This window comes from Myzus persicae, unplaced genomic scaffold (assembly GCF_001856785.1).
Source record: "Myzus persicae strain clone G006 unplaced genomic scaffold, MPER_G0061.0, whole genome shotgun sequence".
Classification (NCBI taxonomy): Eukaryota; Metazoa; Arthropoda; class Insecta; order Hemiptera; family Aphididae; genus Myzus; species Myzus persicae.
The window spans coordinates 429225-455428 of record NW_019101235.1 but is presented as its reverse complement, the minus strand read 5'-3'; the positions used below and the strand labels follow the sequence as shown (position 1 = coordinate 455428).

Genomic DNA, 26204 nt, shown 5'->3' with positions numbered 1-26204 from the left:
ATTCGCTTGCCACTGCCGCGGGCGGCCTTTACTGACGACGACGACGGCGACGACTACGTCTAATAATATCATCGCACCCCCGTCGGCAGCCAGCGAGCTATAACAATAGAATATTATAATAATAATAATAATAATAATAATAATAATAATAATAATAATAATAATATGTGCCCGTCGAATGTATTCGTGGAGGTAGACAACAATATAAGCGCCTCTCTGAACCTAACCTACCACCACCACCCCGGATTGTCGAATACATCGTAATAGGTAACAATCTCATGGTCGTATATAGTCTAATATAGCCGTTCTTAAACTTTTGTTGAACACCGACCCGTGATGGAAGACTTTTAGAAATCACGGACCGCCTACCAATTTTCTTTCGAATATCTGTTTTTTTGCGAAATATCTCATGTTATCATTATCAATATTTTAATACTTATTTCATATAATACAAATCACATACGTATATGTTCATAAAAACATACATATTTATCATTATTTTTAACATAATTTTTTATAAAAATGTAATATTTTATTTTTAGACAGAGGTGCCATGAACCTCGGGCATGAGTGTCATGGACCCCTGGGGGGCCACTGACCACAGTTTAAGGACTGCTGGTCTAATCCATATATTGTAAAGTTAAAATATCATAATATAATATTTTTTCTTTCTTTATTGAGATGGTAACATAAAATTATTATATCTCGATAAACATACTCTAGTTATTATAATATTGTTTGTTTATTTTATAATATTTAAATTTAAATTTGGATAGTATATTAGTATTTTTAAATATTATTAGTTATAGGTCATACTTCCTTACAGAATATGATTAATTATTCGTTTAATATTATTATTTGTATTTTTCCTAAAATAGGGCAACTTTTAAAAATCAAATTTATTTAATTTAGTAAATAAGTAATGAACAAGTCCAAAAAACAACAGAGTAATTTGAACATTTAATATTAATACACTATCACTGTAAATATGTACAAAAAAATTGAAATTAAGGTAGGTATTAATGGTTTATACATATAAATTTCTAGTTAAAAATTTTATATTAAATTAAAAACTACAATTTAATACTTAAGAAAACAATTTAACGGTATAAGATTCTTGCTTACTTTTTATCAACTAACTATTTGATGAAGCAAATTAGCTCAAAACCGTGATTCACTTTTAAATTGAAAATAATAATTATAATGAACTAGTTAAGTATTTACATGTTGAGTTCATATGTACAACATGAGACGAGTGCCCAACTTTTGACATTATGTTTAATCAAAATATACCAGAATAAATATAATATATTTTGAAATGTACTCATACTAATTAACAGTTTTTGTATTGTATTATTTATAAACTAAATAATTATTATTTTTACATACCTTTACATACACTAGAAAACTTTAATGTCATGTGTTTTTATGAATATCATATTTATAGTAGGTATTATTTATAGGCTAAATATATACAGGAAAATGAAATAAATTGATATTCAAGTTCAAAATATTTTTTAATAAATATGATATTTTGCATTATAATCTTTTGTTTCTACACAGTTGAGTAAAATAAATCATGAAAAAATTCTTTTTATATTGTAAAAAATATTTTTAAGCTTTATACCTGTATGACTATATTTGAATTAGAGTATAGACATACAATTAACTAAAGCTAAAACAGTGGGTACGCTTTATAATCAGTACGTACTTATTTATAAAATATTAATTGTTCTTATTTCATGTATACAACTATTAAAATATTATAATGAACAATACAATCACCAATAGTATACTTCATGAGAGAGTTTGTGATAGATAAGTATCTTTTACAAGTAATTGCAAATACTAAGATTGAAACAATATTAAAAATAATATCTTGTAAATATTAATTTTCGTTTTATAATAACTTGTTTTTAGAATTTGCGAGTCATATAATTGGTATTTTAAAGTGTTAGTGTTATTGAGATATATCTATACAACGAACAGACATAAGGTTATTATTTGTTTAGTCCGTCTTTGATATGAATAAGTTATAGAGTAACTGGAGACTCCAGTCTTTCCTTTAGAAACCATTTCAAAGGAACAAAAGGTTTTGCCGAAATCTGATCTTAAACTCTATTTGTCAGTTGCCTTATAATAACGTTATTTGAGAAGATTTCTAACGTCTCTGGTTGTTTTTTATTCAAATTAAGTAATTAGTGAAGGAACGCGGAGAAAATAGAGATACTCATCATTTTAAATAATCCGACCAGATGTCTGATATCCCCTAATTTAATTTTTTTTTACTTTTTGAGAATTTAGGTTTTTACAACAATCCTACATTAGCTGGGCAACTAGATTGTAGTTGAGTAGTACCCCTGAAAGAAATTGAAGAAGTTATGTTATGAAGCTCTTATTTTTAATGTAAAACAGTAAAAATTCAATAGACTAAATAATTTTTCAAAATTGTATTTACTTCCGATTAAATAACTCTACAAATATGAATTTAAAAAAAAAATGTAATTTTCATTGAGTTTATGCATATAAATGCCATTGTAACTTACTTAAATTAAACTTTAAGCTTCAATGTTAATATTTTTTTTTGATCTAAGATTAAATAATAAAATTGATTGGTCTTGTTAATACGATTATTTTCTCTTCAGTAAAAATTGCACTGAATTATACTTATACTCGTACATTATAGTGTCTTATCATGCAGTGTAGTACCTATACCATATTATGTAATTTATATATTTTATGCTGAATATAAAATGGTCACAATTATAATATTTATCTTATTATAATATTATTACTATCATTTAGAATATAATTAAATTTGATTTTAAGAAAAACTTAAAACATAAAATAATATATATAATTCAACAAAAATAGTAGAGTGCTCGAACATCAAAGAACATCTGGTATTTTCCGATTATTCAGCTATTATTTAACACATATAATATAAAACTGTTTTAAATTATAACTATGTATTTTTATACATAATACTGTGATATTGACGACTGTATCTTTTTTTCCAGGTTATTATCGGTAAATTCTTCATCAAGATTTAGCAATGGAAGCAGGTAGTTCGGCTTGCGTGGCTTTGGCATTTTTGGTCAACTACAATACGTTAAAAGCTGGCTTCGTGTATGATGACAGGTAATTTTTCAGTCAGTTTTTTGAGAGTAAATAATTAATTACGTTTAAATATTTGAAACAATGAGTGAAATTTTGAAAAATTTGTAACCATTTTCGGGTAAACAAAAATGGTTGCTTAGAAATTAGAATAGTGTGCGTCAGCAACTGTTAATCATTTACATCAAGTTTAAAATTATAACTTCGACACATTATACATTTCGCTGGTGCTGTTGATTGTTAACTGTCCATGTGTGTGAAGTATGTTCCTCTTTCAAATGAACTATTATTGTTGTTTGCCAATCATTTACATATTTGACTAATAATAATTATTATTTTAATTATTATTGATGTTGGCAAATGTTTTTATACAAAGAATAAGTAAAGAGTATAATACAGAATCTAATAATATAAACATGAACATGAATGACGGTTAAACTACACTATAAACTTAAAACAAACATTGCTTTTCAAAGGAATATATTTTAAATAGGACTATGGAAATAACTGTATGAAGGCATATTACATAAATGTATACAAATTCTATATTACATAAATATGATAGAATTTTCTGGGTTAACGAATATTTGAGAATGATTATTTTAAATTTAAATGAATTAAAGCTTTTTTAAAAAAAAAAAATAAAATAAAGGCAACAAATTTTGAATTTTAAATTCAATAAATTATGACTTAATTAAAGGATTATTAAAAGAGTTCGGTTAAAAGCTCTTTAAGAATACGAAATTAAAAAAATAATTTAACTATTTAAAAATACTTGTAAATTTAAGATCATACAGATGATCTTACCATAGTAAACTATGGTTCATTAACCACTATGAAGTACTATTATTTATTGGTGTACCGGGTTTATCTATATGTGAATATAACATACAACAGTTATAACACGTTTGGAAATATGATTAGTTAATTTTTTTATAAATATGATATTTTAGTAATATTAAAATTTTACTACCCCAACAAAGTCCTTGTTTTGGTTAAATTTTATTCTACATAAAAGCATATAATAACGCTACAAAAATATTTTGGAAATCCGTTATTTGTAATAACATTTTATCCCAATGTTCATTTTATATTCTTTTTGATGCATCTCTACAGTGGGTAGTACGAACAGTGGTGAACTATCTCTGTGTGCTGTCATTGGTCATTTCCGGTAAAGGGAATAATTGTCGAGGACCTAGACACACTACGAAACAATATCGCTATAGTGTCCAATTCGAAATAATAATTACATGTTTCGTTTGATTAGGCAGTCAAAATCTACTACAAAGGCCAAAGAGTCTACAGTTATCCACGATTTTAATACCATTAGGAATTGCGTTTTTTCAATGCACGTTTACTGTTTTTATATAATCAATTAAACATAAAAACTATTGTTTAATGGTGAGCAAAACGTTATCAGGTTATCTATAGATATCGTTCGCTGCTCTCAATTATATCAACCAACCCTCCTCTTCTGAACAGAACGTGAATCTACATGAGTTTGCAGCTCGTAAAAACTATCAGTAGGTATATGAGGTATGCTCTAGTTACAACTTCGATTTTTCTTTCTTAAATAATATTTTTTAATGTTAAAATGGACAATTGTTTACATTTTGCCAGATAATAAGCATTGACATTTATTTTTTTACTCTTAAACAATGTGATCACAGGACTTGTAGTTCTGAGAAGAATGATTTTAATTATACATATTTAAAAGTTAATAATAAGTTTATTTATTTTAAATTGTCAACATTCAACAATAATATTGAAATATGAAAACTTTTAGGTATTTAAATTTTTATGAGATTAAAATTTACCAAGATACTTAAAACAATTAAGTTTAGTAAAAAAAAGTGTATATATTATTTATATTATTTATACGGTACATTGAACTTATTTTTTTCCAAAACAATTCAAATATGTTGTATAGTTCTATGTATTATTATCTTTTATTAAGTTAAGTCAACATTAGAATATCGTAGATAACTGTGTAAATAGGTTTATGCCGTAAATAACTTTAAAATATTCTATTTTATCACCTAAATATTTTGAAAAATTAATTGTTCATATCACTTAAACAATGATTGTAAACTACGATATATTATATTATTATACTTTTAGGTCTCCAAAAATTATATTTTTTTTTAAATACAAAAAAATAGTATAGTCGTTTTTTGTTTAGATATCAAATTTCAAAGAAAATAAAAATTCGATAGAAAAAAAAATTAACATTAACGTTATGTATTTTTATTTGCACTATATCGTAAATTACCTAATATTTTCAAGTCTGAGCTATTACAATTGAAAATATTATAGATATTTGACTGAAAAATAATTTACATGTTATTGTGATTTTGACGTTTATCGTAAAAATTTGAATTTACGCGATTGTATAAAATGTATGTATTTTAGATATTTTATTATTCATTAAAAACAATTTATGAGAAAAAATTTGTACTTAATTCAAGATTTTTTTATTCAAAAACAAAAATTTAACTATGCATGAATAAAAAATAAAATAAAAAAGGCTTACAATATAAATATTATGTATAAATTGAATTAAAAGTACTATAAAACTGTCATATATAAGATACATAAGAATAGATTATTATAAAATTATATTATGTCTAGTAAATGCTAATACTCAATTTAGTGACAATTTGGATTTTTGGAGCCTTTACTGTTATTCGTTTTCAAAATACTTTTGACATCGCCAGTCACCAACTAGATCTAATTTGTTATCAGAAACCACCCTCAAAGTTGAAAATTGGAGCATTTTTAGTTTTTGCTGCTCTTAATGGTGACGTCAGACACACCCAATAAAAAACCACACATGTCATGATAAAAACAATACGCATTCACGCTTCCCTCAGTCTAAAATAATGGTTTTGTGGTTCAATATTATTTGCATTTGATTTTTGAAAAATTGAATTCATCCAATATATAATGTACTATATTTATTTTAAATGTCACATTTATTTATTCCGACATGAAAAGAAGAAGAAGATATTTATTTATGTATTTTTATTGATTATTATAAGTAGATAAGTAATATTATTTCACTGTATATGGACGTACATAATAGAGAAATTCGAGGGAAATATTACACTGATGTTAATAATAATGATACAACGACTGAACGCGAGTAAGAAAAAAAAATTCAAGGAAGATTTCCATTTTAACGAGGCATATCCTTTTCGTTGATGTCGTACAATATAAAAATAGAGGAAGAGAGGAGAAACTAAAAAAAAATAATATCATTTCTACATGATGGCCGAACCCATAATGATATCCCTAACAATAACGTACTTATGGATATGCCAACGCGTGTAAGTTCAACGTCGAATTGATCCATTTCTAACGCTAATAAACATCCAAATAACTTTAATATCTACTTGGAATTTATTTTTGTTGTTGTAGTTTCCCAATTACTTTAATTGTTAAGTTACATTTTTACCAATACAAATTAAAATAGTAAAAATATATTTATCTATACAAGATCTATTTAAAATTATTTATGATATTATATCCGTTATGAATCTAAAGTAGGCACTTTATTTTATAATAATACAATGGTGTTAACTTTTATCAAAACAAAATACATAATAATACGTATTAGAATTTAACCTAAATTCAATTTGGATTAATTTTGAATTATAATACGATACATGTATTACTCGACACGTTGTGATTATTCGATTTTACATATTTTCTACTGTCTACAATGTTGGTTGACATAAGAAGTAAGAACTAAACATAAAAAATAACTACGGTTTATCTGTATTTTGAAGTATTGTATACAAATCTGGTGAAATAAAAATTTTAAATCTATATTGTTAAATATCATTTTTATTGATTTTATAAATTCGTTTGCCCTGTTGTATTGGCTAATAAACACGTTGACTTAATTTATCTTTTGAAGATAATTTTCACTGAACTATTTATGTTTAATTAATATTTTATAAGTTTACTTAAAAAAAAAAATACCAGTTTCAATCATCGTTTCGTATTTGTTTTGTTATATAGAATCTTAGTGCTCATATTAGAGACTAGGTACTGTGAATTAAACCTTTTACATATATGTACTCAATAGTAAAAAAAAAAAACATATGCAATTGAACATTTTTTTCTAAATAGTATTCTCTCAGATATTTTGAACTTGTACAAAACTGTACAGCGTAATGAACTGTATGTACTCTAAACTAATACAAATACTTGTATGCATATATTTATATTATAATATTATAAATATAATTAGATAATTTGGCAAATAGTATTTTCACGGTGTATTAACCAATAATTCGTATAAAGTGTTAGTCATATAAAATGTGCAGTGTATGCGAAAATCTAAGTGCACATAAAAATCACTTTGGATTTAATAAATAACTAGATACCTATTATATGATATAATCACCTTCATTTCAGCAATAATAGTAATCTTGTTGTTTTAATAAAAATGATGGAGAATTAAACTCGTCGGTGACGTTACTAAATAACCCTATTAATATATTATCAACCAGAGTGAACCATTTTGGTATGATATAATCAGAATTACTTTGTATTTTACTTACCTGGGAAATATTATTATTAACTTACCACGTCATGTAAGAACATATTTTCCCATACCCACTTACGCCGCTAATAATTCATCAAAATTGGTTCACCTTTGTACTGTATAACGGAACAATCACTTTTAAGTTTTTTCCATGACCCACCACGTAAAATTAATTTGTCTGGTTTAAATATCACTTATGGAAACCCCCTACAGGTGTAAAATATATAATATGTTTGTATATATAATATATTTATTTTAAAATAATACAATTATATATATATAGTTTATAAACAATTTAAAAATACATAAAGCTTGTAATAAGTGCTTGAAACTTGTCAAAAGTCATGTACCGGGCCAATTCTATACAATTGTATGACAATGTTTTTATCTGAGTAAATATTACACATTTTATTATAATAACGGCTTCTGTAGTTGTAATTTCAAATTGTATAATTTATTACATCCTATATGTATAATTTACACACTTCAAACACCTAATAATAATAACAATGCCGTTTTCTAAATTAAATACATAGTTTGGATTTTTAATTATTTTTCAATGATTATTGTTTTTGCAATAGACGAATTCAAATTAGTTTCTCTGTAACACTATATAGGTATACTGGCTCTATATAACTTCACCCTCAGGTTGGACTTAGTGTTACATTCAACTGAAAGTTATTTTCAAATTAGCGTGACGGCAGTCGATTACAGATAATACAAATATACAGAAATAATGTAGAATTATGAGGGTTCCGTGTTCGTTACTCGATTAGTTGATTAAGTCTAGAGTTTTAGACGTGATTATTCTGTGTGGAATCCAAAACACTTTGCAATATTATGAGACTTAAAGGTGATAAAGATAACAAAATACATATATATATATATAGTTACGAAATAGTCTTTACATTAAATCACGACAAATTTAATTAAACCATTAACTGACGGTAACGATTTTAAGTTGTCATAGATGATAAATCACAAAATGCACATCTTTACGAACGTTTTAGGACTAAAACTAAATTATAATTTAATACAAATAATAATCATTGGTATAAATTAATAAAATGGAAAAAATATCGTAACATAATATTTTTGTGGGCTTGTGGCTTATTAAACCTTACGTTACTGTACAGAAATAAATAGAAACAACAATTTAATTTATGAAATGGGTATAACATTATTGAGGAGGATATTTTAATATTATTCTCAAGGGTAGTTTCACCCTATATTTATTTATTAACATATTTTATATACGTAAAAAAAAATAATGGTGAACATCAAGTATAATATATTTTATAGGCATAAGGTACCTTCTGTTAATCATTTATTGTGGTCTTTATTTGTTAAGAATAGTATACAAATTATTGCGACAAATATTTTGAATTTTTAGTATTAATTGTTCCATTAGATTTTCGATCACTTAACGATGAGACGAAGATATTTTCAACCCAATGATAATATTTGATTGATACTGATATTGCTAGTATTGTTTGATCTAGAATGTGTCAATAGACACCACGAGGGCTCCCGTCAAGCCGTCCTCTCCATGTACCTTACTTTATCGGAATCAATTATTGTATATTTTATTGTTTATAGATTACCTTGTAAATGTTCGCTTTTATAAAAATAATAAAAACAATTTTAAAGGGTCTTTTTTATTGTTATTTAAATTAATCAACCCCCACTCTATTGCCCTCTACTCTCTTAAATCTGATCCCGAGTTGTTGATAAAAATAATATTTAATTTGCGTAATTGAATATCTCCAGATAACATATGGAAATTGCGCAACTATTACTGTTTGTCTTTTTCATTGGTTTTTGTTTTTATGCCTGGGACAATCAAGTGAAGTATACCGACTGAAGGGTAGGCACAGTTTTTAGACCCCAACAAGAGCACGTATGTATACAAGAGAAACTACCTCTTTAAACGTCTACGTGGGTAACGGAGTAGTGGTGGTTAGTGCATCGGCTCTTGTGTATGTATACTTGACTTCATATAGGTAGTATAATATAGAGTCAGATGGATAAACATTGGCTTCGTCGTATCGCCTCTTTATATATGAACTTTCTATGTATAGGTGATCTCTTATATGTTTTAATCTTTATAGTCTCGGAACAAGGACTTATTGTTTATCTCCTGGAACGCATATTTTCCGTTTTGCAACAATAATATTAGTAAGCAATATCATCGTTTTTAATAGTCGTTCATCGCGTTGTGTATAATGTTTACTTTTTCAACGTCTTATTGCATTAATATATAGACGGAATTAAAATATTATGAAACCTTAAATTTTTGTACGCCTATAGTATAATTTTTATAGTCTATACGATTGTTTTTGAAATGTTCGAATCCATCAATCACGATTAAACGAACAAAAAAACCTTTTGTGATTAAATTGTAGTTATTTGTCTTAGTAACAATTATATTTTTAATAATCTCAATTGAGACATGAACAAAACGATACATGAGTTATTAATCCATATTTTATTACACTGTTTTTGAAGTGTCAACTTAAAAAGGACATTTATTAAGTGATGGTTTATGAGTGTGTGGCTAACTCACTGTGTCATCAATTAAAGTGATTCGGTTACTAAAATTAGGCTCTAAAGTAACTTTTCTAGTCGTTTTACCGGTATATGATATAAATAACTAGGTAATTCAAAATATTGTTTACTTTTAGATCTAGAGAACCTATAAGAAAATTGACTTGAATGTATATTTTTTTTATACTTATGTGAACTCGTATTGCGTAGTGAGCCAAATCTATAGAATATATTATCATTAGTTTCTTAATATTATTTGTTTGTAACATCCAAATCAGAAACAGGGTAATAATAACTATTTGAAACAAAATATTGTATTCATTTTGTTTAGAGTACAATACTATGCAATAAATAAAATATGTTTAAATTACATTTTTCATAATATAAATACTGTTTATCAGAGAAATTCGAAATATTTTAAAAACCTAATTTTAACATAATTGTATACAATTTCACAAAAAATTGTCTCTTTCGAAGTCGACTTTAGAATGACCGTGTAAACAAAATTCCACAGGAGCATGTAAAAGTAATATATTTTAACAATAGCTTGCAAAAGACAGAATTCCGAAATGTTTTCTCATTTCTGTTGACTTAAGGAATTCGTTTGTTTCTACGAAGAGATGAGTACTTACATTTTAAGCTTTATAAAATAAATGCCCAAGTCGGAACCAAAAGGAAAGAGTTTTGATGAGAGAATTTATACTTCTAGTAACTTTTTTTGAGTTAAATTTCATATTATTTTTAGGTAAAATGTTTAATAAAAAAAAAAATGTAATTATATGTTTGAAAAAGAGATAAACTTAAGCAACGATAGCAAAGGAACAAATAGGTGAATAAATAATAATTTTTAATTTTTTTCAAAATATCTAATAAATACCTTCTGTTTTTAAAACAAACCCCATATGTAGGTAAAAGTATGTTATTTATTATATACGGTTAATTATACTTTTCATCAGATAATACATGATGTTGTGATATTAATACATGTTGATATAATAATAGTATTATAATCATAATTGTAAAATACAAATATAATAATGGTAATACAAATAAATTATATCTTTAGAAATATGGGCTGACACATCATTCCCAGTTAGAATTGTTTTACGAATATAGGTAATAATTAACTACTGAATTTTAATTTAACCCATCAATTACTGTGTCCTGCTAAAATACTAAGTAGGTACTTAATATACTCAAATCCTAATATAATCCTATTATAGCAGAGTGATTTATCTTGCTTTTTATTTGTATCAAACACCTCTTCGAAATTATTTTTTACTTAAAATCGACTAACTTATCGGTTTTTTTTTTAATCATTTCACATATAATTTTTCAAATAATTCCTAAGTATGAATGACATTTAAACTTTCTTCAAACTTTTTAATTTGCATCTAGTTCATACTTTTAGTATTTATTTAAATTTTCATTATTGGTTATATGTTTTGGAGGGCGTTTTTATTTAATTAATTTTTCTTATCATCGCGTCTAGAATACATACCCACAAAACAAATATCGTATTTCAATTACCTTTTTTCAGCAAATTAATATTTAAAATAAGAATGATTGCAAAAATCCATTATATTTTGTCACATTAATTACAACGAGTATAATACGTAGTTACAGGAGAATGTTATATTTAAGATTTTATTTTACTATTTTTGTTGCTTTGTTCAATTTAAGCAATGGAAACTAGTTATCGATACGTGAACCATGGAAAATTAACTCATAAAAACTACTTTTATTACACGAGGAAAAAACAATGAAAAACTCTATAAAAATAAACAATATTGAGTATACTTAAGTGTTATTATACAAAAAAGACTTTTGTGTAAATTAAATAACATAAAAATTGATATTCATTATTGTTTTCAATAAACAAATAACTGAATATAACGTCCTTTAATTATCATATTAATATATAATAAAAATCTTCAAAAATAAATAATATTATGATGACCCACGTTCGTTATAATGCCTGTGTACATAATAAAAATATGTTATTATTTTTAATTTGAACGTGACAACTAGCATCTTCAAACATCATATTTGAACACAATTGTAGGACCCAGACAAAAACTGTGTGTGTAGAGTACTCTTAACCTTATAGTTATATTAACATTTATCTTATACATGTAAATTTTTATTTTGTATTAATTTGTGTTATCTTTATTGAATGACTGTGAATTTTATGTAATCGTTCTATTAAAATACGGTAATACATTTGAGTCACCATTAGAACGAATTTGAGATTTTAATCAATTATAGAACCCTATCAGTTTTGCGGAACTACAAAAAATAAGTTTAATATAATAAATATGTGTTAATAATCTATCAATATTTACAAACTCAGGTTGTATCATAATTTCTAATCAATTAAGCTGAACACTAATGAATAATAATAAAAAATAATTTTAATATTAATCACAATTTAGTGATAGTAGATCAATAAATAATTGTAGGTTTATTTCGTAAAATGAGTTGGTATTATAAAATGTATGGTATGATGTTTGTATGAAAACATGTTAAATAATTTATTATTATAAAATAACCAATCATTCGAAAAACATTTGATTATAAACACATATAACGAATTGTAAGGAATTATATAATAATTTATTATGTTTACCTTAATAATATATTATTTTTTAATAATTAATTTATAAACTAATGATGTCACGATTACGACTAATGATAATTGTAACAAAGAAGCATCTTCTGAATTTCAGTCGCTCAGCTAAAAGACATCTTCATGTCAAAAAGTGTCAGCAAAAATTTAATTGTTTGGATTAAGTTTTGAACGTTTATTTTTCACTCTGAATAAGGAAAAAAAATTAAATATTTCACGTAATGATTACAATACAAAGGCTAGACATTTTTTTGCTCGCATTTATATTGGAATCAATGGAATAGTTCTCTCAAACATAACCCAACGAGGTATTATGACAAAACAAATCACTACAAGAATTGAATTTGTATTAGGTTCAATATTTGTTTTGGCTGAAAAATCAACTAACTCCCATAGGAAGTATATAAGAGAAAGGAAGGAAAAAACACCAGAGGAGAGGGGAAAACATATATCCTAAACAAACAACTCAGTAACGGTAGCTCGGTACAGTCAAACATATGAGAATGAAAATGGAAAATATATTCGATAATGTGTACCAAAGTACAGCAGGCCATGATGCCTTTAAATAATTCTGGGCATGTCGGGTGCCCCCCTTACGGCGGGGATGGAATAATGTCGCTTGCCCTGTCACTTACCCCTCCGGTTCAAGGGTGAGTTCCCACCCGGGGTGAATGTGTTTGCGCGGTGTTCCTACACTGTACACAGCAAAGTATATGGTATTCCAAACACGTTGACCAGAAGCATCTGTTGCGATGGGACTTTGGAAAGGGTGTGGTGGAGACGACGCTGCGCAAACACGGTTACAGTGTAACGCTTCCACACCGCCCTTAACTCTGTGCACCACTATATCCTCTTAATAGTTTCTTTATCTCATTGCTCCATTTGGCAGTCATATAAAAACAAACAAATAATTAATTTTTCATTTCAATTTTATCCCTGTGATTTACGTACGCAATGTGTAATACTTGAGTTCTTGGATAATTTATACTTCGGGCCATTCGTGTTTCAAATGGATTTAGAAAATTGAATTTGATTCACTTCGAGTTGACGGTTTAATGAGATATAGAGAGAATTGGATATGTCCTGAGTATAGCCAATTCACAACAACCGTTTCTTTGTATTTGCCCACCATCTATAATATAATATATATTTTTTTTTGGATTTTTTTGTATTATAACAAATATGAAATTAGGTTTTGAGTTAAATAATATTACTATTCAATGAGTGAACACAATTTATGATTTAATTTTAAAGTATGTAGATTGTAGATAATATTATGCATGCATATGTATACGTAATATAAAATATTTTATCCTTTAGTTACATGTACTTATATAATTTAATAATACTTAAGTAATTAGTACAATATTTGGTATATTATTATTGAATTTCGTATTGTTATAAATACAATAACTCTTAAAATTACATCACAGTTCTTTTATTTACACACAAATACATTATTTTTTTGCTACACACACTTAAGTTCGAGTACTTCTCTTAGGTTAGTTGAGATTTTGGGTAATGTGTGTACAAGTAAAATATATATAAATAAAAAATTTCGTTAAATCAACAATTCGATGGTAGGTACCAATTGAAATTACCCCTTTTTAAAATAATCAATATTAAACCCTCATCAAAGTTGTTCTTCTATATCTAACTATTATTTTTTTACACTCAAATATTTAATTAAACATGTTATGTATAATATTATACAGTTAATTAATATTGTTAATAACAGTTAGTTTTTAAAATGTGGAAGTAGAAATATCTGAGCCATACCATTTTGAGAACAAATCATTTAGGTTTTATTGTTTTAATTCAAAATAAAATAGCATAGCAGACTAAACATTTTCAACTAGTAATTAAAATAGAATTTTCTAGATAATATTATGACTCAATTAGTTAATTTGTTTTTACAGTTTATGAAGTTATTTGTATGCATATTGTATGTACATAGGTACTTGTATTATATTTAAATTTAAAATTGAACGAAAAATAACAATTTTTCTTCAAACGCTGTTAGGTATTTTGTCGTAATACAAACATTTAATCGGAGAGACTTGAAACTTTTCACCATTACTCAAACAATACATTTATATATTTGGCAGCTGGTTTAAAATATTTAGAGTTGGATTTTTTTAGTTCTTGTGAAGGTTTAATGTTGAAGACGCATACCATAGAGCCAGAAATTGAAAGAAGTTAATTAGTTAGAGAACAAAGGATAGATGGATAGTTTTATGTAGGTATAATGCGTTAAAAAGAACTGATACTGAGTTTTACAATTATTATAAACATTAATTGAACTTACTTATCATTGTAATAAATAAAATCGTTTTTATTTTTTTTTAATCACTAGCTGTAATAATAAAATAATATAAGAAGTTTTTCAATTAAAATATTGTATTAAGTTATTTTTAATATAGTTTTAAGATAAAAAAAAAATGGTTTTTAAGAGATTATTTTTTTTCATATTAATTTTGAGAAGTTGAATATTTTATTAACGCGCCTTTTAACGAAACAATGTAAAAAAAAATTCCATTAAGAAATTAATAACATCTATATGAAAATACTTTATAATATTTTAAATGAAAACTACTGATCAACATTTTTACTGTTTTTTTTTTTTTGACATAAGATAACATAGTTGAGGATTTCATAAAATATTAATTACTTGAGCTTATATTACGGAATAAAGAATTTTTACTCTATTATTTTATTTCAAAGTACCTACCATATTAACAAAATTTATGTACAGCCATATTACATTCTAAAGTAATTATTTATAGAAGTTGTAAAATGATTTTAATCAATAAAGTATTTTAATTTTAAATTAAAATCGGTGGGAATAATAATTAGCACTAGTGACAAGTGTTTATTACTCTATTACTCGTCACGTCATTCGTGATAATTGGCAATCTAGTCGGTCACGCCTCTTTGAAGTTTTACTTTCGAGTACCTGTTTCATTTATTCCTTGTCCTTTGTTTCGGCGATTGATTTAGTTTGTGAAATTAGTATGACCAAGTTTTCGATGATATAACTAAGCTTAGCCTTCGTTTTCGTTAAAAATTGAGATTGGTACCCGGTAAAACTGTCAATTGGGACATTGTTAGACGTGTCAAAAACCTTTTGCACCTGTTACATCAGTGTAAAAACTAAGTGAAAACAAAACATTTACTACCCCCTTTGTTGATTGATTAGAATTAGACCAGCAGTGAATGTTTAGGAGAAATCTTGTTTCTTGGGTCAGGAATGTATCTGTCTATATATGTACAGCAGCATTCTTTCCACGTACCTGCAGCAGGTGGTCCTCGGATGGTGGGTATACATATTATATGATATACGGTTTATTGGATACGCGTGTGTTTATCGGGTAGGTGGGGCGTAAATTTGGTCGTCGAAGAGGATATAGACTGTCATATTATATTAATAAACAGCTACTAATTAGTCCGTGCCTGACGACAGCGGCGACGACGATGGATTCGCGTGACACACGCCAACGTCGCGCCGGTCGTCGACAATCCCTCCGCACGCGCGACGCAACGGAGGCGGCGACGGGTGCAATTATTACACCACGCTTACACCCCTTCCGCAATACACCCCAAACACGACCCCATCGAAAACAACCCCCCGTGGCATGTGGTGAGGGGTGACGTGAGCGGTGTTTACACGGAAGCCGGTAATTGGAGGAGGGTTGGTGGGTCGGTGGTTTTCGTCCACGTGTATCATCGTGAACGTGGGACTCGTAAACATAGGGTACCGTCTATATCCTGTACGCGGATATCATTCCACAGTCTGTCGCTTCGATTTAACGAATACAAGTACCTATGATATTGCTGCACGCAACGACAAGTAGGGTCGGTGGTGAGTGCTAAAGAAGAAACGCAACGATTTGCGTTCCCGAAAACGTATAGACTTTTTACGCTAAAGTGAACTCATAATACTCTCTAGATTCCGTTCCTTTTAAAATGGCCACGGAAATGTGTTCGAAACGTCAGTGTTTCTCTTAAAATCAACACGGACGTTGCGAGAAAAGTTCAAAAGTGACTAAGGTATAATATAGAATAAATTTGGAGTTAAAAAATTGGAAGTGACGGGCTGAAATGCTTATAGAAAAAATATTGGTTCCTTGTTTATTGGTTTTTGGGAAGTTCGCGCGATCATAATGTTACACGTTTTTAGTCAGTATGTCCGTCTGTTTGTTCGCTTGTCATCCGACCACACTATACGCTTTAAATAATTCTAATCATATGGGTAAATGTGTTAATTTGTATTATGATAAATATTTTGTATTATAGTTCTAGTTCTATTTGTTAAAACCTTAAAACCATTTTGAACGAATTCGGCCAATTAAAAATATTGTTTGGTTTCTTCAGTTTATAATTACACGATACGTAATTTTTTTTTTAATCCACCTGGTACCATGTTCTCGTTAGTCAATAAATGTTCAAAATCTTTAACCATTAATTAATTTTTTCCAAGTATAGACCAGGGGTGGGCAACTGGTGGCCCGTGAGCGTTTTTTATCTTGCCCGAGCTACATTTTCAAATTACATTATAAACAACATAAATGCTAATTAAAATGTATATTTTGAATGACCTTTTTTTTTGCTTTCTATGGCCCTGTAGATTTTCATTTTCTAAAAAATTTGCTTTCTAGTAACTTTGAGTTGCCCGTCCCTGGTATAAAATAATATAGAGTATCATAATAAATTCTTAAATATTCATATGATTATCTGAACACTTGAGTAGTCATAGCGACAGTAATAGGTAATAATAATTATAAAAGGCATAGGAGGATAAAAAAAATGTAAATTGACTACGTTCGAGCTCTAGGGAGAGTGAAGTGTGGTAAGTAGGTACCTGTTCATGTTCAGGCTTTACATAATGTTTGATTTTTTTTCCTATTAATTGTATTGCTACCTTACAAAACGTAAACCTGTATACGATGTACGTACCAATCGGAATACATCACCACAATTTGTTATATAATTTCAGCCATGATAGCCCAACATAATATAATTAACTTCTATTTGACACAATATGACTAGTATATATATAACTATATAAATAGATTATATATAAATAGACTATATAAATAGTGTACACATTATAAAATATTATAATGTACCTATAAAATATAAACAATAATAGATCACATGGAACGAATGACTATTATAACAGGATGATTCATCAAGCATGTATACCAACTTTTTCTTCAATATTGCAGTTATACAGTATCTGATTTCAAATTCTTAAAAATGGTTGTACTACTTAAGGGGTACTCTGTGAAGATACCCAATTTTGTTTTTTCAAATGAGAACACTCCTTTTTCATTGTAAATTATTCTGTGGATAATTTTTCCGAAAAATATTTCATACCAGAATTCAAACTCGTACTAATAGTTTTTGATTATTAACTAAGATAAAAGTTCCACGGTAATGGGCTTATAAGATATTTGGGCTATTATGATTTGAAAAATTTAGTTATTAATGTACCAATAGGTATAAATAATTTGTAAAAATGGCCCAAGCACAATGAATACTAGTTCTCATATTACATGTATTTTGTATTTTCGTAAAACCATTTTTAAGAACTGTTATCCTTAGAGCAAACATTTTAATAACTAAGAAATGACTTATTCTAATTTTATCCTAATTTTGAATTAGGCACATCAAAATTTTCAAAAAAATGTTGAACTAAACAATTTACAGTAAAAAGGAGGGTTTTCATAATATGAGAGCCGGAAGTTGGTATCGCCATAGGGCACTCCTCAAGCAGTATAAAAAAATGCAATTGTTTTGAAAAAATTGTCTTTGAGCTTAGATATTTAAAAACTCAAAAAATCAGAACTCGAATAAATATTCATTATTAAAAGGAAAAACGGAGGTGAGCCACTCTATATACTATGCACATACTATTACATGGGTACTATGCATATAATATATTATATTTATAGGTTTATCGTGTTTTCTTCCTGCAACCGTTAAATGAACACCGCCGATCGTTTTAATATTATTCCACTCGACGATGATATTATTATTATTAATGTGTGAGTGAATGAGCTGGTTGTATTTCAGTTATCGATATTTTATTATCGCGTATAAATAACAGAGACACGCCGCATAATTTATGGTTTCCTAATGAATATATACCCACAAATGCTAATTTGTTCTTGCATGAATTACTTTTTATTCAACGAAAATATTATGTGCGTTTTGTATTATCCCGGTGAAACTCGATTTGAGCACTAGGTATATATAATATAATATTATATATTGGCGCTACCTTTTTAACCACCCCGACTGTCTGGATTAAAAAGTTAATATTTCCGTCACGTTGTGCTATAGTATTCTTAATATACGCACGCGGCACGCGTTGCGCACACACTTTCAAGTTCAATATATTTCAAATAATCGTTTTCGGATTTTCGCGTTGATAGATTTTATTGTGTAGGTGCCCGTGTATATATTTTTAATAATAACATGAGTTGTGCTTGATACCACAGTTGTGGTTTATTCGTTAGTCCGTTTAGATTATAATAATACAAATTGATTATTTGAGATTTCAAAATTAATACCTAACGTATTATAACCATCATTCAATACACTTAGGTACCTAAGTCTTAAAAAGTGATATTTCCTATTACCATTAACAAAGACTGTATTACAGTATTAAAGTACCAAAAGTTTTTTCTGTTTAGATTATTTCAATTGTTTCAATGTATTAACAAAATAATCTGTTCCTATAATAATTCTATATAGCAATGCAGTAGGTAAACATTCTCAGCTTTACATTAATTATTATTCATTTGTTTTCACTTGGTAACATTACAAAGTTGGTTGGGATTTAGATTACTTATGAAGGTACCCGTATTTAATTCTCGTTGTCTGTTCATAGTTCTTATAATAAGGATGATTTAAAGTTTTTCCAAAGATATTAAGCTTCGCGAGGAAACATTCGGCAAACTTTTACCCGCATAGTTTAATCGAAATATTACGGTGTCACTTCTAGTACTTTCACCATAATGGTTGGATTTTTTTACCCCGCATAACTTGTATCATCCTCAGATTTTAATTAGCAACCCGGATGAATAGTTGACAGCGGCATGATAGTAATATTGTCCTACCTGAAACACAAGAGTTTTAATCAAAAGTGAACAAACAAGAGTAATTTTTCGTCTATATGTATGTATAACGTATATATATACATGTGAGGTGCTTTTGAACCATCGCAAAACTCGAGTTCCTTTACTTAAAATACTAATAAAACAAGACGTTAATAAACTAATAAACATAGCCGAGTTCTTTCGAGTTTTGTTCATTTGTTCATCTGATTTAAAACTTTAGTTGAGCAACATTAATGGTGTACGTAATGAGAAGTGTAGAACGGCAGTGTATGCATAATACTCATATAGGTACAAAATATATTATTATTATACGAACGACAAAAAAAAAACAATAAATTCACAAAACGACGAAAACGAAGAAACCCGTTGTTAAGCTCATATAACTACGTATCTGATTAATTAACGTTTTAAATATTTGTTATCATATTTTTGACCGCGTAGGGCGCAAGGGTACATTATACCTGTGCAGCAAATGATCGGATCGATAGACCTCGTGCAGTAGTCAATATATATTTGTATAAAAGTCGATTGGCCATCTCCGTCGAATTCAAAGTCTTCTGCAGGGTCTGGTAGTCATTGCGTCGATGGACAAGTGGGAGGTGTGCGTGTACTTCTATATACGTCAAAGTCGGGTACGATATTATTATTATAATACTCATCACGTATAAAACAATGACAGTTGCAGGCCAACCGCATATATTTTGGAGCGTTTCACCCCTCGCCAAGGACAACGTCATCTTTGTCTGAGTCGAGTCTGTGATTGTGTCTGTGCCCGTGTCGCACAACAGTGCATAACGTCTGTCGTCGCAATCGTTATTAATGACGCGAGCGGAACGGCTGTGGAAAGTATAATATGGCAAATTCAGATTATATTGTGTCACGCGGGGGTGGGTTACTTCGGACGACGGTGCTCACTGCCGCAATCTCCTACCATACCCGGTCACAACCCGTCCGCGTCGGCTATAATCGCGGTACCTGTAATGGCTCATCTCTTCTCGAAATCACTGCCGCGGCAGCAGCAGCAGCAGCGACATCAGCCAAGACGATAATAATATTATATCGTCAGCTCGGGTCTATAATATAATAATGTATAATACAATAATGGGCAGCCGGGCAGGCGGATGTCACGTCGATGGCGCGGTCGTTGCAGGGGGTGGTGTCGTCGGTAAAAGGTGGGATGCGTGTGACAATGATTGATTTACATCGGTTCCCCGACCCACAGCACACCCACACCCACCCTACAGCCGCCGCCGCCGCCGCGAAGATGTTATCCCCCGGGGATTGTCGCGACACCGTGTCCCTCAGGACAGGCCTACGCCGCCGCTGGCAATTTGTTTTGCCCAAAGTCCCAGAAAACAATATGATGTCACGCGTTCTCCTCCACCTCCACCCACTACCGCCGGGGACGAGCCGAAAAAAAAAAAATCAAACTTTTAACAACCTGCAGAGAAGACCGACGACCTACGCCCGAATGACAAATCGACTTCGAGTGGCAGTCTTTTCACCGGTCGTTCTGTTATTTCAATCCCTCTTTATAAAATACACGCTTTTCGCAGGAACCGCATAATATATACGTTTATATAATATATATTATTATGTTCGTGTGTAGCAGTTTATGGCCTCTGAGGAATGTCTGTTCTTTCTACATCCCGTAGAAGCACGTGTTTCTCTGATAACCTGCAACTGTCAAATATAACCGCGTGACATACATACGTATGTATAACTGATTTAATAGGTGCACGTTTTTATTTCGACATTAACTGATGTCTGATGGAAAATCTAGAATAATATTCGTATTTATTTTAAAATACTAAAAATACGCTGGCACATAAATTAGAAAAATATTTTATATAGCTTTTATTTATTGAATATTAATAGTGAGCTTGTACCAACCATTTCAGTGGGTGTAACTTTGACGAATTATTCAGCGAACAGTAATGAATATATATATTTTTTAATATTCGTTCAAACGATAGAATTATTGTAATTTATTTAATCGTTAAATACAATTTTTTCTAACGATATTAAAGTCGTTTGGTACAGATGAGGGTATATTATGACATAATCTGATAAAATGTATAGTAGGCATTATATAGTATCATATAATTGCGAATTGTACATCTTTATCGAACACTGCTGTTTATTATTTGATCGAGAATTTAATCCAAGGGCCCATCATGTCCCTGTTTTATTATTTAGGTTAATCATATTATTAAATTATATTATAATGAAAAACAGATCTTTGGGGGGAGCTATTTTATTTATCTTGTAGTACTTTTAGACTTTCATTAAGTTAATGTCAACTGAGTTGAGGGGAATGAAGCAGAAAAATACGTTTCGTAAGATGTCTGTGAACTTTGATTGCATACACAGGCAGATTATATTCATTTGAGTGGCACAGAGATTATCCGCAAATATCGCGGTGGTGCAGCGGTGAAGTTAATGCTTTTAACTTTTAATCAATCATAAGCGAAGAGGCATTGATTCGGATCCCTTTTGCACAAAAGTACGGACTACTCGATGCGTATAATAGTCGATGATTTTCGTCATATAGAATAATATAGGCCATGTATATTGTGAAAGCGAATTGAAGCTTAAACTGGGGACAAAGGACGACGGTGGAATATTTCCGTATTCGCGTATTTGCCTTTTACTGAATCTTCCGGTATTTCCAAAATATATTCTTTGTAAACATAATAATATTATACTTTTGAAATATACGTATATATATATATATCATAATATAATAATTCACGGGTATTCCTTAATCTACAGTGCTATAGTCTTTCTTTGCAATTCTGGTCTGAGTGGTCTGTCATTATGTTTTTCACACTGAAAATTGTTATACTGAATGAGCAGTAAAATTAATTATTGTGATTGTAATAGGAACCATATTGTAAACCGAATATTTAATTTTAAAGTTTAAGTATGTAAGGAATTACCTAAAAAATTAGCCTCATTTCTAGATAAAAACAAAATAGATAAATTATTAACAGTACAAGAAAATGACAAAAATAATTAGCGTGGCGTAGTAGCATAATGAAAAATGATGAATAATGTTTAAATTTGTTTACTATTAATTTTAATCATATTGACCTTCATATGAACAACGAATTATCGATACAATATTATCACGGTTCATGAAATAATCAGCCTTTTTTTTTTATAAATATTGGTACAAAGTTTTTAGACCTACGTTAGTGCTATACCGTATACAATTGTTGTATATGTATACAAAAATTTACTTTTGATTTTTTAATAAATATACATAATACGCATATGTACTTAGGTCAGAAATTCAAGTTTAGTTAAAATTTAACTTCAACTTTCAGTTTTCTTATGTCAACATATATATATATATTATGTATAAATATATATTTTATACAATGAATTATAAATAAACACTACTTATATAAAATAATAGAAATATATCAATATTGGTTAATATGTTGGTCGTTGCCCGTTGGTATGTATACATAACAAGAATAAAAACCAAATAATAAATATCATGATATTGAAATAAACTTTAACTATAGAATCTAAATCTTTAATTTCTATCATTGAAATAATTTTTTTTTTTTTAATATCACTCGGATTTCATTTAACTCCAAATATAAAATATTTCTGAAATATTATTTAGTTACAGTAATAATAAATTATCCATAAAGATATACTTTTAATATTTATTCATTAAAATGTGAAATATTTTTCGTTTAATGAAATGTGTAGTATAATTTATAGTTTGAAATGTGTAGGTACAGTGGATAAGCATGTTTGATCTCAATAATTAAAGCGTTCAAATGTCATCACGCGTTGATGGGCTGTGCGTAGTTATTTATTTGTTTCATTTTTTTACACGTCACAAGAATTACACAACATTATTTGGCCTCGGTTTGCGGTCCTTTTGTTGATATTTATCGGGGCTAGAGCTTGGAAATTGCCGTCATGGGACACATAGTTCAACACGCGACCTCCATCTACCCGTACAGTTTTCGAATGGCTACCGTGGTTGAGGTTAGCTTTCGTGTGTTTACCCCAATTGCGCTTGAAGCCGGACCCATTTTAATGACCTCAAGTTCAGGAACCGCAACAAACGGTCTTAAAGACCCACGGGGAGCTGATGGACACCCTGCAGGTATCCAGGATCTCCAGGGAGCTTGGCTGTTTTCCAACAAAAATCTATAGCTCGGGTTTATTTCAAAGCAAGAAATGCCAAGTGTATCGAACATTTCCAGGTTTTTGTTTGATTTTTTAAGTAAATAAACTGATGTCCGTGTGAACAACACGTGCCATTGTTGATTTCGTATGACCTTCTCTTGATTCTTATAATTAAAGTTCATTCGTCAGAGCAACGTAATTTCACAGGAAAATAATGTTCCTATCCTAATATTTACAATTAAAATAATCAGTAAAATGTAATTATGAATTGTGTTATAAATAATAATAAAAGAGTTGGTAAGATAAATACTAAATAGATAAGTAGTACCTATATATGTAGTATAATAAAATGTATGTAATATATAAATTGTGGAGTGTTCCACGTTGAAAATTAACATTGGGTGGCTTTTTCAACCACTCCCAAATTATTCTCGTGTATGAATCTAATATTATAAATATTATATTAATATTTCTTAATTAATGCTAGGAAAAAAAATTAATGTTGATCAAAGTTATAAGTTATATATTATATTTGTTTTAAAGGTTAGACATTTTTACTAAATAAAATACTAATAACAGATTAACAAATAAACTTAACTAAAATAAATATACTAAATTCAAAAAAAAATCCTAGGGGTTTAAAAATTAGTTAAAACCCATACGGCGTACAGTTTAATTTATCATTTTTACTCGGGACAAAGAATGTAAAAGGTTATACTTATATGAGTAAAAATTAAATTAATAATATTATATTTTTTCCTGCATGGTGTTAAAATTGACAGTTCCTACTCAAAATTAGGACTAATTTTATTCTCTTGTTCAAACTCAGGACTGACAACTTATGAGTAATATTATGATTGTGTTTAAAGTTTGTTTTCATGTGCTTAAATATAATTTACTTTATACAGTAATAATATCAATATAATGAATGTATATGTATGTATATATATGTTCTGGCAGACGTATATATGATTACTAAACAAAATAGTTTTATTTTTTGTTGGTTTTTACTCATTGTCTTTGGTTTTTCATTTTTTTTCTTTTTTTGAAAATGTATATTCATCTGTGAAGAAATATAAGTGTATTTATATTAAATACATTTATTATTATGCATACAATCAACACACACTAACGAACTAATTTTAAGCACATCCACAGCATAAGCTATGAGTCTTAAATCAGAACTTAATTCGTCTTATTATCTAGCAAATAATAACTAATGCGTCTTAAATTTTGATGCGGAAGAAAAACTAACATATAATATCTGGTATTTACTTGCATACGAACTTTTTTTTTTGCTTTTATATACAACGCACTAAATGGGACATCGATCACATTTTAAGTATATTATCTTTTAAGGCAAGATATTAATTAGTCTAAATAAAACTGACTAACAGTTAAGCATAAAATGATGTACAAGAGTATGATATTTTAAGTATTCAAATAATTTATAGATGCATATTATAATATTAAAAGTGCCCAGTGAATAAGATATGTAACAAATTATATTTTTAAATAAAAAAAAAAATGGATTATGTGGCTTTATTGAAAGGTTTCTTTTAAATGCTTGATTAAAAATCAATTGAAACGCCTGAAATACGGAGGAGATAATTTGAAGAGTATTATCTCGGATATACTGGCATAATCTATAAATTACTTAGCGCTGTTGCTGTATGAAATAGGGACGGAACTGCAGTATTTCAATGAGTAATCCTTTTGGTAATTTATGGTCATATTACCGACTTTGTACGCATATTATATAATAATCATGTGGACTTGTACTTATATATTAATTGAAAGTCTGATGTAACTCATTAGGAGTTTTTAGTAAAAAATATAGCACAATTTTTCAGACTTTTACCAAATACGTATTATATTATATTGTCACTTTAATGTCTAAAAGTGTAAGCAATTATTTTCTTTATCACATTAAATTATAAGCATTGGACGATAAATATTTTCCAGTTGTACCTATCTTGACATGTATTCTCACATTATTTTTCAATTGAAATTAGTGGAAATGTGGAATTGCTAAAATATTGTGTAGGCAATGGGCATGCTAGTAATAATT

At 28.5% G+C, this 26204-nt stretch overlaps 1 protein-coding gene across 1 annotated transcript in view; it reads left to right on the top strand.

Moving 5' to 3' along the window:
* Positions 1–26204, top strand: part of LOC111028294 (transmembrane and TPR repeat-containing protein CG4341-like) — a 295701-nt gene that overhangs the window by 5564 nt on the left and 263933 nt on the right. The window contains exon 2 of the mRNA XM_022306883.1: positions 3021–3141. Within this exon, the coding sequence (XP_022162575.1) occupies positions 3056–3141 (86 nt within the window). The 5' untranslated portion in view covers positions 3021–3055. The remainder of the gene's footprint in view (positions 1–3020; positions 3142–26204) is intronic.